The 14,537-nt window shown below is 31.2% G+C and overlaps 1 protein-coding gene across 1 annotated transcript in view; it reads right to left on the bottom strand.

Annotated features, from left to right (window-relative positions):
- The window catches only part of LOC131851449 (A disintegrin and metalloproteinase with thrombospondin motifs 16-like), a 71,469-nt gene extending 64,152 nt beyond the window's left edge, over window positions 1-7,317 (bottom strand). Inside the window, exon 1 of the mRNA XM_059201951.1 lies at window positions 6,993-7,317. Within this exon, the coding sequence (XP_059057934.1) occupies window positions 6,993-7,076 (84 nt within the window). The 5' untranslated portion in view covers window positions 7,077-7,317. The remainder of the gene's footprint in view (window positions 1-6,992) is intronic.
- Between the last annotated feature and the right edge of the window lie 7,220 nt (window positions 7,318-14,537).

Genomic DNA, 14,537 nt, shown 5'->3' with positions numbered 1-14,537 from the left:
CATTTCGCTCCATTTGAACTAGATTCCTTGGGAGTTTAATATTACGGATGACGATAAAATTTTAAAATAATGCGCGTATTTGTAACTTTGTTTTTAACTAGTGAATTGCCATGGATTTACTCGAGTGCAATTGTTGTAGTGATCTCTTATTAGAGGTATGTATATACATATAATATTATCTTATATGTGCTATAGATGAACTGTAGGGGATTTTTTAGACTTAGACTTTCTACAAAGTATTTTGTGTTCCATTTTCTGCATGGTCCCCACTAAATATTTACTTTTTATATCCCTGAACAATTTACACAGCGTCATCTAGTCCCAAGTTAAGTAAAGCTTGTGTTATAGGTACTCGACAACAGATATATATATATATATATATATATACATAGATATTTTTGTATATTGTAAACATCTAAACCTATACAAAAACGACGACCTTTGTAGTCTAGCGGTTTAGCACACCGCTTTACGTCCGATGGTCGCAGGTTCGATTCCGCGCACGGCACAAACATTTGTATTCATGAATATGATTGTTTATATCGGTCTGGGTGTTTTCTAAGTAAAATATGTATGTATTTACGAAAAAAAATTATCTATGTATTTGTATCAGTTATCTAGTACCCATAACACAAGCTTTAGCTAGCTTAATTTGGGTGTAGATGGCGCTGTGTGAATTGTCCTGAGATTATTATTATTATTATTATTCGAAACAATCATACTTATGAATAAAAAAATATGTATCGTTTTAGGAATAGATTCCGCGACCATCGGAAGTAAAGCGGCGTGCTAAATCGCTAGTCCACCATGGCCGTTAAGCATTTAAGTGAAACGCATGGAGATAGCGAAAAATACTCAGACAACGTCACGGGTTCTGCTTAGTGGTACAGAATTAAAGAAATAAAAGGCAATTTGCAAGTGCAATTAACCTTGGTGGGTGTAAATATTTCACCCATAGCGGTATCCAGACCAGAACATTGCCAACCGTGGAGCAATGCCCATTTACTTATCAATTTTATTTATTGTCTATCTCACATTTTTATCTGAGAATTTTCGTAACGTTTTACATTAGTTTACTTGTTGTATGGGAAACATTAAATGATTGTTGACCAGTTAATGAAAATATGATGCTATTATATAATTTAATTGTTTTTTTATGTGGTATCACAAAAAAATTGAGACTAAATAAAAAAAATAGTCCAAAAAAGAAGAATTAATCAAATTAAAAAAAATATATTTTGGATGAGATAATATTTCCAATATCGGAACATTGGATATGATTAACTATCATAAATAAATAAATGCACATGATAATATTCAATTATAATTCAGTACCTATCCCTAAAAGGCAAAGAGTCGAATAATCAACTAATATTATTTTTTCTGGTAAGCATAATTCTTTTATTGCATTCTAGCTGACTACATCATACTTACTCAATATTTATATATATATTTCGCCCAATATACATAATATCTTTTTAAATTATAGCCTATGTGTTAGTCTGATGTATAAACTATATTATTGTAAAGTTTCATCCGTTCTGTAGTTATTGCGGGAAAGATAAATAAACATCCATTCATATATCCATCCATACTCACAAACATTCGCGTTTATAATATGAATTTCGTTGCACCAAAAAGAGTTATTAAAGAACAATATGCATGTTCAATTAACCTTGGTGGGTGTAAACATTTCACCCATGCATGGGTATCCAGACCAGAACATTGCCAACCGTGGAGCAATCCCCGTTTACTTATCAATTTTATTTATTGTCTATCTCACATTTTATCTAAGAATTTTCGCAATGATTTTCGTCACTTTACTTGTTGCATGGGAAACGTTAAGTTCAACGTAATGTTCACCAATTAAATGTTTAATATTTTTATGGTGACGGCCAAAATAAGAAACAATTTCATAATGCAATGGTATTTTTTGTGTATCATGTGAAATATTATAAGAATAAAAAAAATGTACTGAACTGAATTATTACTATTAAAAAATTAAATACTTTTTAATATCGTCAGAGTTCGGATAACATAATAATTTCGTTCAATACAAGTAATTCCAGAAAGACAAAGAGTTCACAGTGTGAACTTTTAGTGCAGACGGGTTCACCATACCAATAGCATCGTTCTACCGTCTAATTCAAAGGGGATGGAAATTACTACGGCCTGAGTTTAGTTTCGAACCCTTAGCGGTGCCCTCAGACTAACGTCGTATCCATCAGGCAGGAGTTAGCCTTCACCAGATCTATAAATCCTTCCGCGGGTTTGGAGTGGAGGAGTACTCACCTCTCTATCTACGGTGAAGCTGTAGAGGCCAAATGTAGCTAAGAAAAATGGTATATATTCGAAAAAAAATCTATGAAGAATATTCTCTTATTTATCTGTCTGTTTTTTTTATGTTTATTAATGGAATAGTGCAAACGCCTCGCCACGCGCTATCGGTTTACGCTCACGAGGCATCAGTGGAGAGCATGAGGTCAGATCAGTAGCCCATCGTAGTAAAATTCACGAGTAATTTATCACGACGCTTTCTAGGAGGAACCGCGAGAAGGTCAAACTGACAGGGTACTTTGTTAGCAATAGGGTTATTAGTCCACATTACTAAAACCTCCTTACTCTTTTTTCTGTCTGTTAAACATATGTAATTATTAATGTACTAGTTTGATGTTATGTATCATTAAAACTAAAAACGGATGGAGAAATGTAAAAGTACGGAGAGATCTGTGATGACTTGCCAATGATATTATTACACACTGGTCATATTATTATATCGAACTCCATTGATACAGAATTATATTAAATTATGATTACCAATATGCTATTACCCTTTCAAATGCCATGCATCTAATGACTCAAGCTTGATTAAAAATAAAAAGTTAGATACATATATGATTTGTTGAAAGTTTAGAATTATTACTATAACATAATTTTTAGTTACAAGTTTTTTTTTATAAAATGACTAGCTTCAGTTGAAAAAGAATAATATATTATTGGGATAGGTTGTATACTATATATATACTATATATATGTATATATATAGGATATTATAAGTCATAGAAATTGGTTTACATAACCAATTTCCATGAATTATAATATGCTAAATGTCTTCTGTAAAATAATAGCGAAAATTTCAGAAAACGTAAAAAAATTCTTACTTCTTCTTTATACTGTAATAAATTCAAAAGTGTGTCTGTCGGTCTGTTACCTATTTACGTCTAAACGGCTGAACGGATGTTAAATAAATTTGATATAAATCACGAGAATTACTATAGGCTAAAAGATAACCTGTTCAATAAAACAGACAAAGTAGAGAGTAGCAGCTAACTTGTAATTAGACGGCCTCGGTGGTCTAGTTTACCACACCACCTTACTTCCAATGGTAGCGAGTTCGTTTCCTCGCAAGGTACAAACATTTGTGTGTTTGTTAGTTGAGTTGACTATGATTGTTTAGTTTGGGCTGGATGTTTTCTATGTATATTATGTATTCATTTAGAAAAAATATATTTATGTATGTACATATATCAGTTGGACATATAATACACGCTCTGCTTAGTTTGGGACAAGATGGCGCTGTGTAGAAAGTCCTAGATAATTATTATTACTTTCCTCCTCCTTCAAATAGAAGTTAAGTAACTTTAAAGTTTAAACGTAATTTATGTATATTGTAGGTTTCCTTGTGAGTAGAAAATAAAGATTATTATCATAGAAGTTGACTAATAGCAATAAATCAAAATGTATGCACAGTTTTAGGTTTTAATCATTTGTGTATGTTGTAAAAATTGTACAAATTTATATTTTTAATATTTGTTTATTTTTAATATTTAAATAGACAGATTTAAAGATTTATTGATATTTTTCAATTCATAAATTATATGATGTTTTTTTTTATTTGATTGCTCTTTGTATATGTCTCTCAATAACTCAGAAACGACTCGTACCAAACTGATTTACATTTTTTTGTACAGTCATAAAGAAAGTAAATCAGAAGTGTCATTACTAGGCATATTAGCCGCTTGTTTAAATATATTAGTGATGATGTTTAATATGAAATTGCTTGGGAATTCACTCTTGACTTCGAGTGTTAACAATAGGAAGTTGTTTCACTCTCTTCTATTAACGTAACGTAACGTTTGTTTTCACCAAATATATACATAATGCTTTAAGGTGTCAAATCCACCATATACATCTTTATTTGTGTATTTGTTCATTAAAGTTTTAATAAATAAATAATTACTAGCCGAACCGGCAAACGTTTGTGATATAAATTAATAATAGAGGCGCAACTACATCGCTTTTATCATATAAATTAGTATCTTAATTAAAAAATAGGGGTTGATGGTAGAAGGGTGAGAATTTAGGGTTAAAATATATAGACATAATATTTTAACCCTAAATTCTCACCCTTATATAAACAAAAATTGTGTGTATATATTATAAAAACAAATCAGAAAAAAAATAGAAATTGTGTATATTGTGTGTTCTGAGAATAGATATATATCAAATATCAAGTCAATCAAATCGGTTAGGCCGTTTTGGAGAAGTATGGACTATGGTAACTAACACATAACTCTCGTATCACGAGAGTTTTATGTATTAGATTTAGTTGCTTTGAAGTAGCTGTATTTAATTTTTTTGCCATTTCAAATGCATTTGAAATTACCGAAGAAGAGGCATGAAATATTAGTCCTGTGGAGACGCAACGCATGATTGGTATCATGAGTTTCACATGTGATTTTATCATCACTTGACGATGTACTGTTGTTCATGTACCTATATCATTTCAATAAAAAAAAATCGATGTCGAGACCCTTGGTCCGTGGGGTCCTAGCGCTATAAGACTTTTCAAAGAAATAACGAAAAGGTTAGTCGACATCACAGAAGACCGAAGAGCTGGCAGCTACCTTGGACAAAGAATTAGTCTAGCTATTCAAAGAGGGAACGCTGCCAGTATCTTCGGAACGTGCAACGTTCCGAAGATACTGGCAGCGTTCCCTCTTTGAATAATATATTTTAGTCATCATATTATATTTTTTTTAAGCTTTTTAATTTTAGGTTCTTAGTTGTACAATGAGGTTATGTAAATATTAGTAATAAATACGATCAAAATAAGAAAAATAAAAACTAATTTTACTTAGTCATAATCCAATTCCATAATTTAAAAACATCGTGTTGTTTTTCAAAGAAAATTATTTTTCTCTATTGTTTCCATATTAATCTTGTCACGATTTCGTTAGTGCTTTAATATATATGTTTAAATCACAGTGAAAGTAGTTTTAATTGCAATTTTCTTAATTGTATTCCTTTATTGCAGTTTACATGAAAAACTGCGACTTTCACGGTCTTAATGGTCATTGTGTAATGATCCAAGCAGATTGTAACCTCTTATCTAACAGAAATAAGTATTTTTATTGTGGTTAACCACTATAAAAATACTAAATTCTGTAAGATTGAACAAAAAAATAGAATTTAAATTCTATTTTTTTTTTTATGTTCTTAATGAATAAATTAAATTAATTAATTATATTTATTTATTAATTAATTATATTCTTAATAAATTAATTAATTATATTTCTTATGTTTTTGACATAATAGTAATAATGTTCTAGTTATCTTTTATTTTTAGATTTGACATCCTGTTGTGTCAAATCATACTATCATTTTATTTACACAATTTTTTGTAATCCAAAATAAGATTTTTTTTATAATATTGTATACACGTTATAGGAATTACAATTGCATTATTAATTATATCAAATCAATAACTATGGGTAGGATCGTCGAGGAATCGAATCCGCGACCACCGGAAGTTGTTTGTTGATAGTTTTATATGAATCTTATTAAATGATTATCCATTCTATTTAGCTACTAGAGAAGCATATATCATAGTATTAATTTGTAATGTATTTAGTTTGTTACATGGTGTTTAGAAATATTTTTTTTACATAGTAACTCTATATAGGTACACTACTTGTTGCGACCTATTTTTATACCTTATTTATTATCTATGTTTTTTATAATATTATATTGTTTTTATATGACATAAGTCATTAATACATAATTATTTTACGGCTATACCAGCGCCGTTTTCTTTTCTCGTCGTCTTGGTCTCCATCCTACACACTACTCTATATCTATACATAGTATAAAGGGAAGTCGCTTCCGCTATCTGTTCGCTTAGATTTTTTAAACTACGCAACGGATTTTAATGCAGTTTTTAACAATACATAGAGTGATTCAAGAGGAACGTTTATATGTATAATACATCCGTCCGAAACCGGGGCGGATCGCAATGAATAATTATATTCATTCAATTGTTTTTATAAACATGTTATATTTGTGTACTTGCATTAATTTTAGCATATATTTATTATACTATAGATGACTCTGTATGCGCATAAAGCTATTCTCATTTTTAGAACAAAATAATTAATTAAATTTATTTTCAGCAATAAGACCGCCTTATTGTAATTTAACATGTGTCCCTTATAATTCATATATTTTCTTTTTATCACATACAATTTACAAAAAATATATATTATATCTAATTAATTAACTTCTAAAATCTCTTTGATGTTGCATTTTGAATAAATATTGCAAAATCGACGGAAAATGTTGACTAAATTTTCTGTCGAGTACGAGATATCCGCAGTGAAAGCACAGAGCAATTAACGCGATGTTTTATGAGCGTTGGCACTGCATTTGCGATAAGGAAACCAAAATGAAAATGTAAAATAAAACAAACTGTAATTTCTTCTGGTTCTAAAAAAAACCTTATACAGTTACTCACTAAAATTGTCCAGAATTAAGTGAAGCGGGCTTACATTTGAATACAAAGCGCTCAAAATTAGTTTATGCAGAGAGCTGCTTGCAAATATGCCATGCTAAATGAATTGATATCATAGTTTCATACAAATTTTGGTGTACAGTGAAGTGAAACCTACTCTATCAAATGAATGAAAGTGCACGAAATTAAAAAAAGAACTTACATCATTTCCGAACAGTTCGCTATTGACATCCAAGATTGAAGTTAGAATAAATGCCAAAAGCACTTTCTGCCAATAAACCACCATATTAACTCAAATGCACTATTTCTAGTAGAAATCTATATTAATGTCACATTTTCTTCTACTGTTAAAGATATTTCAACTAAAATAATAATGGACAATTTTTGCTGTCATGTTATTGGCGCGCGATTTTGAATTTCGAATTGCAGGCATGTGGTTATGCCTACTGTTTATTTTTTTCGCGCAAAGGAAAATCAGCGTACAGCCTTTCCCCGTGATCTGTTCGCAGGCGGCAGACCGCGGTGTTTCGCAGCCTGCGACTGTGCGGTTTTGTGCAACTGATATGGAACAAACACGGTTAGAATGGATAGTGCTGTGATTCCATCGATGGATTTTGTCTATTGTATACAACAATAGATTTTTTTTCATTGAATAGTCTGTCTGCTGTGTGATTTTTTATGACCTAATAATTATCTACTTATAAAATATTTTTTCTAGTTGTATATATTATAATTTTATTATCTATAAAGTTATTAAAATAATTAAGTACTCATTATGTCTTTTTTTATTGTAGTATGTAAAATATTTACATACTATAATTGAGGAGCTAATTATGATGTACATTTTTTATGCATGTTGTGGTTGTACCTGTATATTATATTATTAATTAATTTCTATTTTATTAATCGCCTAATGTTTGTATGTAGCGAAGGGGTATGTAAGAAATGTTAGTAATGTGGAATAATGATCCCATTGTAATGTACCATGCCAGGTTAAACTGCACGCGTTTTCCTCTGGAAACCATCGTAATAAATTTCTAGTGAAGCTCATCTTATCAACTGGTATCTCGCCAGCGTAAACTATTAGCGCAGAAAGGGACGCATCATTCCATTATCACCCAAAAAATTGTATTTCCATATACACAATTTCTTTGGCTTCAAATTGTATATATAATTTCTATATTCATATTCATTCGGCATGTACAGAGATATTAGATGTTAAGCCACCATCTAATATCTCTGTACATGCCGAAGGTTGTCTGGGAAAGAATGCTTATGCCCTCAGTTCGCCTTTTGTACCCTATTTTGTCTGATCAGTAAAATTCATCATTGCCTTACCTTTAATCCATCATTTAGAGTCGGTCCCTATTGGCTATTATACTTGAATTTACTCTCCTTCTATACATATCTTCTATCATATCATGTCATAATCCATCCATCATTTTTTTTAGTCGTCTTCTTCCTTTACACCCACCATACTATCTTCAAATTCTTTAAATATATAAATGTAAATAAATAGATTTATATAAAAATATTTTTTTCCTGGACTCTTTTCTTCTAGACTTTTCTGCACTTAGATTATGTAGATTTATAGCTATGTCTTCAGAACAATTATTGTTCCGTAGTTATATCACAGATAACACAATACTATACTAGTAGTCTTGTCACGTCACCTCCCATTCCATGTACAGAGATATTTAAGTAGATATCTTAACACACATCTCTACAGACCTGCATCTGTGGAATATAATTAAATTTAGTGCCTTTGCGAGATTTCAGCTTCAAAAGTTATATATATTATGTAAGTGAGTTAAAACCATAAAACACTAATGAAAGTGTACTTAATGGCGTCCATAGATATGGTATTCTATGTAATCTTATTGCAAGACTAATGCCGTAGTAAATATAATTTGCATTAGTTTATATAAATAAAGTATGCTGCTGTGTCTGCGACTTCTTTCACGTGGAATACTGAATAGTGACAGTTTCATCATTCTACTCAAAAAATTAAGATATTTTTCATACAACCATTAATTTCCGCTTTCAACCCCTTACAACCCTTTTTTGCACTTAAAAATAGTGTACGTCCTTTCTCAGGTTCTAGACTATGTATGTACTAAAATCTAAATCGGTTTAGTAGATTTGCCCATATTCTTCCGTATACGCGAATATAATTTGCATTAAATAAATAATAATAAAGTCTCTTGCGCTAACGGTATACGCTGCAGGGTTACGAATGAAGTAGATTAGAACAACCATGAAATCAGTTGGTCCATCGTAGCGAAGTTAATCCCAGTCCCAGGGAGATGATGTGGAGACTGTGTGGAGGTCAGATTGAGACGATTTATTCCGGTCCCAGGGAACCGATGTGGAGACTGTGTGATCATCCTGATCTCCTGACCTCCTGACCGCCTGACCGGAGTACCCTGGGATGTCAGGTCAGGATGACCTCCACACAGTTTCCCTTGAGATCATAATACATTACTAACAATGGGATTACTAGTTCACATAACTAGCAAATAGGATTGTTTCCTTCTCACCACTAATTTACATTCCAGTGCACAATTCCACTATCACAAATTAAAATGGTAGAAAAAATATATAATTATTCAAAAGTGCTTACTGCTTATATTAAGTCTATTTGAATAAAGATTATTTCCATTCTAAAAGAATAGGAAATGAATATCACAATGCATATTAGTGTAAGAATTATACGATTTTAACTAAAACAGTGAAAACGTGTTTAGTGTAGTATGAATCAAGAGTTCCGCTTCGATTGCCTCTCTCGTTTGAGAACAAGGATTGTGTGGAGTCGTCAATTCACTGTTACTTTTACTTCCTATGCTATAGATCTACTTTATACCAGCGGTGTAGTTAAGTGGACTTTTTAAACAAATCTTTGTTAATAATAAAATGAGTAGATTAAATATATAATTTCTAAATTAATATAGACAAACAAAATATTAAATTTCCTGTTCTTAAATATTAGGTGAGATATACGTAGATATTGTATCCTTTACACTGTGAATAGTGCAGACGGCATTTGATATGTCACACATATGTGGTCCATTGTTATAACCACAGATAATATTGGTTAGACACCTTTCTCAGGAAATATATATTATTGCGGGACCTCGTGGAAAGACAATTAAATAATATGACATGAAGTATATGCAACAAATGTTTATTAATGTATAGAGCATAAATAGATTACAACCTAAAAACTATGATAATTACAATCCATATTATTCTATTTATAGTAATGTACCTTACTATTTGTGAAAGAATTTTTAAATCGGTCAATCTAAGAAATTGTTTGAATGTATTCTCATACAACCATACAAATTCATATTACTATACATATAAAGGATTTGCTCTTTGAAAATTTTTAGTTAAAAAACTATAGCATGTCCACATATTGCTGTATTCCCCGTTGAATAGTACAGATCGCATTCGATATGTCACACATGTATGGTCCATTGTTGTAGCCTTTCTCTGCAGATAACTGTCTGTATTGTTGCAATACCACGCGGAAAGTTTATTAGAAAATGTGACATTAATTTAGTTATCATTATCTAGAAAATATCGAGCATATCTAATTCATAAAAACTATAACCACGAATATTTCACCACTAGATAGTTGTGTCACTTTCTTACTAATCAAGAAAAATGAGACAAAACAGTTTAATAGCTAATATAGGTACAATTTTTTATTAACAGTAAGCTGACAGCGCCTGTTTGGTGGTAAGTGGCAACGATCAAATATTATATGTATATACATGAAGAGCGCCACGGACATCACGTCGTACAACATTTTTTTATTTCCTCATTATAGTACGTATAGATAGCATCATATACACACATTACCAACATACACACAGCCAGACAGATAAAGTTTTATTTTATAGTTACATATGTATAGATTATACGTGCAGAGACCACGAATATACCGTCTTTAATCGTATTATTACGGATAATATAAAAACTACTCACATGTTAATTAAATTTATATGAGATAATAGAGAAAGCAACAGATTTCAAATAAAACAATCTAAATCAGCCCTCAAGTGCAGGTTCTACAACAATAGACATTATTACAAAAATAGTCTAAATGAGAACCTCCTCCTTTTTGAAAGGAGGTTGAAAACTACAACTTTAGAATAATTTCACTAGCAAGCAACACGCAAGTTTCTTGCTCATTCTCCTTGGGATGAGTCTGCGCTCCGAACTCTACCATTAATTTGGGTGATCGTCCAAGATTTTATGATCCATACATTAGGTCGTGTGGACCCAAATGACTATGGTCTAATAATTCTGGAGACCCATACCATCAATTTGGGTACTCGTCCAAGATTTTCTGATTTCTTAAAACGTTAAATGACACGATATTGCTAAAGACACAAATAAAATGGGTCGTGTGGATCCAAATAACTGTGGTCTAATAATTCTGGAGACTCTACCATTAATTTGGGTGATCGTCCAAGATTTTCTGATCCATACATTAGATCGTGTGGACCCAAATAACTATGGTCTAATAATTCTGGAGACCATACCATCAATTTGGGTGCTCGTCCAAGATTTTCTAAGCTGTTAACACGTTAAACGACTCGATTGTTGGGTACACATGACGCCTTGTGGGGTGCCCGACCATGACCGTGTACCGTAAGCCTTTTGTCTCCATTTTATTATCATTACACTAATTGTATCCAGGAATGCATTCATTAGCACCGAATAACTGTGCGGCTTTGTTTTAGGTTAGGTCACTGGGTCGTTAATAGAATTTGGGTTTAGACTGAGTTGAGAGGGCTAAACTTGCTACAATAATTTGAATATATTCTATATTTATTATTATTTATTCCTCTTAAGTTCTCTAAATTATTCGATATTATAATTTAGAGCAGAGGTTCCACAAACTTTTTTGTGTTCTAGACTCCTTGCCATATTTTTCGGTTTACGGTAGACCCCCCATACTTACCTGGTACTGATTTTTTGTAAATTTCTAACTGTAGTAAAGTTTAGTGTTAAAAACATAAAGTAAAAACAACAAGATGATCGCTGTCGTAGACCCCTTTTAGTTTGTTATAGACTCCTGGCGTCGGAATAGACCACTTTGGGAATCACTGATTTAGAGCTTTGGTTGAAAGGACTAAGTTTGCTGAAATAATTTGAGTTGGTATCTTCTTTATTTTTTTTTATTTATTAATTAATTTACGTTCTCAATATTCGGATAATTAAGTATTATAATTTAGAGTTTTAGTTGAAATGGCTAAGGTTACTTACTAAAATAACTTTATTTTATTTCTTACAATTATTTATTTTATACTCTCGAAATTCACACATCTTTATTTAACTATTTCCTGTATCTGTCTGTAATAACTTAAACACAATATTATATGTATTTGATATTGTAGCTTTTTGCATTGTGGTATCTATATATATTTGACAGTAGATTTTAGGCACGAAGGCTGTGTTGTAGATTAATATATAATAAAAGAATAATCTTGAATAATTCATACATCGCCGTTTATTCCCAAACTAAAGCAGATCTAGTATTGTGGTAAATATATATAGAAACGCCCAGACAATATATACAATCAAACTCAAAAATACAAATGTTTGCACACATGACTCGAATTAGCTACCAAGGAAGTAAAGTTATGTGTTAAACCACTAGACTACCGATTGTTGATTTAATCACAAATAGATAGACTACAGATTTGAAGAAGTTATATATGTATAATTCATTTATAAAATCATTAAATAGTTGCGAATACATGTTGCGTAGATATTAGTTATATTAATTTACAGTACAGCAATCAATGTAACGATTAAAAGTAATGTATAATTAATAAATCACGGGACCTTACGACGTTTTATTTTTTATTGATATTTCGGTCCCGATATTTCGGCAGTGTTTCAACTGCCATGATGACGGGTAAACTGAAGAGCAGCGGGTAGATAAAAAATTTTATGGGCAGACATATTCGTCTACCTTCACACGTCTCCGTTTGTTGCTACTATTGAGACAGTATACAAAAGTAACTTATTCCAAACGCATATTACATAAGTAATGCTCCAAATGAAATTGTAAGTGATCACGCAATGACTAAAAAAATTTCACCCGAAACAAAACTTTCAATTGTTTTCGAGAAACTTCCTATAACGTTTGAATACAAATATAGAGTTTTACACGAGATGGACGGACGGACGCGTCCCGAATTAATATATATTGTTTGTTATTTCACATTTTATACAGTGAAAGTGTTAGAGGGCGTACGCGTCGCTCTAATTGTTATACCTACTTTCATTTTGTTAATGTCTAAATACACATTGTTAAGTGAATTAATGTAAACAAATACAACAATAAGAGACAACGTCAATGGTCTGGTGGAGAGCATAACTCGTTTCTTTCTATGGTCGCGGGTTCGATTTAAACATTAATATTCATGAGAATGATTGTTTCTATTTGTGTGTTTTCTATATATTATGTATTTGCAAAAAAATGTGCCGCCTGGTTCAAGTCGTCCTTCGTGCATGACGCTGGTCACAAAAGGTACGACAGAAGGTGGGACATGGTTTTCGATGAAGCCCCACAGCTGCAAGCCTCATTAGTACTTATCTATTAGTCTATATTAATTTAATAAGTTTAAATTACTTAGAGTTCTTAAGGGTTGGTAACGCGCATATGACACCCCTGGTGTTTCAGGCGTCCATAGGCTACGGTAACCGTTTACCGTCAGATGGGCCGTATGCTTGTTTGCCACCTACGTGGTATAAAAAAAAGTAAACCGGCGTTTTAATACTCCCTGATCATTATGTAGTAGCAAATATTATTATCAGCAATATTGCCGCATTATAAATACAGGGGCACTCCTGTCATAAATTCGATCTATCTACAAATAAACTGATGTTTATCAATTTATAATTTTTTAATCAAAGAAGCGGTGCTAGGCATTTGCGTTTGATTCTATATATCCCACGACATAACGCGAAGTACCCAATCTAGAATAATCTAATATAATCATTAAATGCAACCCATTTATACATATATAACATATATATATTTATCTGTTATACTTAGACTTATACAATACTAGCTGTTACTTGTCTGCATGAATATTAGCATTTATTCCATCTCCTAGATATTTTTTTGAGATAATATATATAACCATCCTGCTGACAATCTATATATCTTCACATCAATTTCATTAGGATTCAGTCATTTAGTCGAGTAAAATTAACAAACCGACAGAAAAACATTTTTGTCATTATAATGTATTTCTATACATTATAATGACGAAAATGTTTTGATGTGAAAATGAAAATGTGATCGAAATAGTGTTCTTATAAATTCTGATATTACTACAATAGTTTCAAGTAAATAATTATTAGAAATAACTTTATTTGAATAAATTAATTTGTAAAATAATATTCAGTGAGTAAAAAGATGGCTGATCAATAAGTGTTTTTACTCTGTTGATGAGTACTTTAATTCATGAAGTAGGTAATCGTAGTACTTTGCCCAGAAATTTAAATTTAGTTTAATAATGATGAAAATAAAAATGAAACTGAGAAATATGTATAATCTTATAATAATAAATGGACACTATTAATTTTTGCATGCCAGTTTCTGGTGAAAAGTGTGATACATAAATTATAATTTTTAAAATCCTGTAAACCACCAAATAAAGATATTTGTATTTGTATTTGAGAATTAGTAATTAATTTATTAAATAAATGAGTTTGC

The sequence above is a fragment of the Achroia grisella genome, unplaced genomic scaffold, assembly GCF_030625045.1.
Source record: "Achroia grisella isolate CSIRO2021 unplaced genomic scaffold, CSIRO_AGI_Agris_v1 utg783, whole genome shotgun sequence".
In the NCBI taxonomy this organism is placed as follows: domain Eukaryota; kingdom Metazoa; phylum Arthropoda; class Insecta; order Lepidoptera; family Pyralidae; genus Achroia; species Achroia grisella.
The sequence above is the reverse complement of the archived record's forward strand: the minus strand, read 5'-3'. Positions and strand labels throughout refer to the sequence as shown.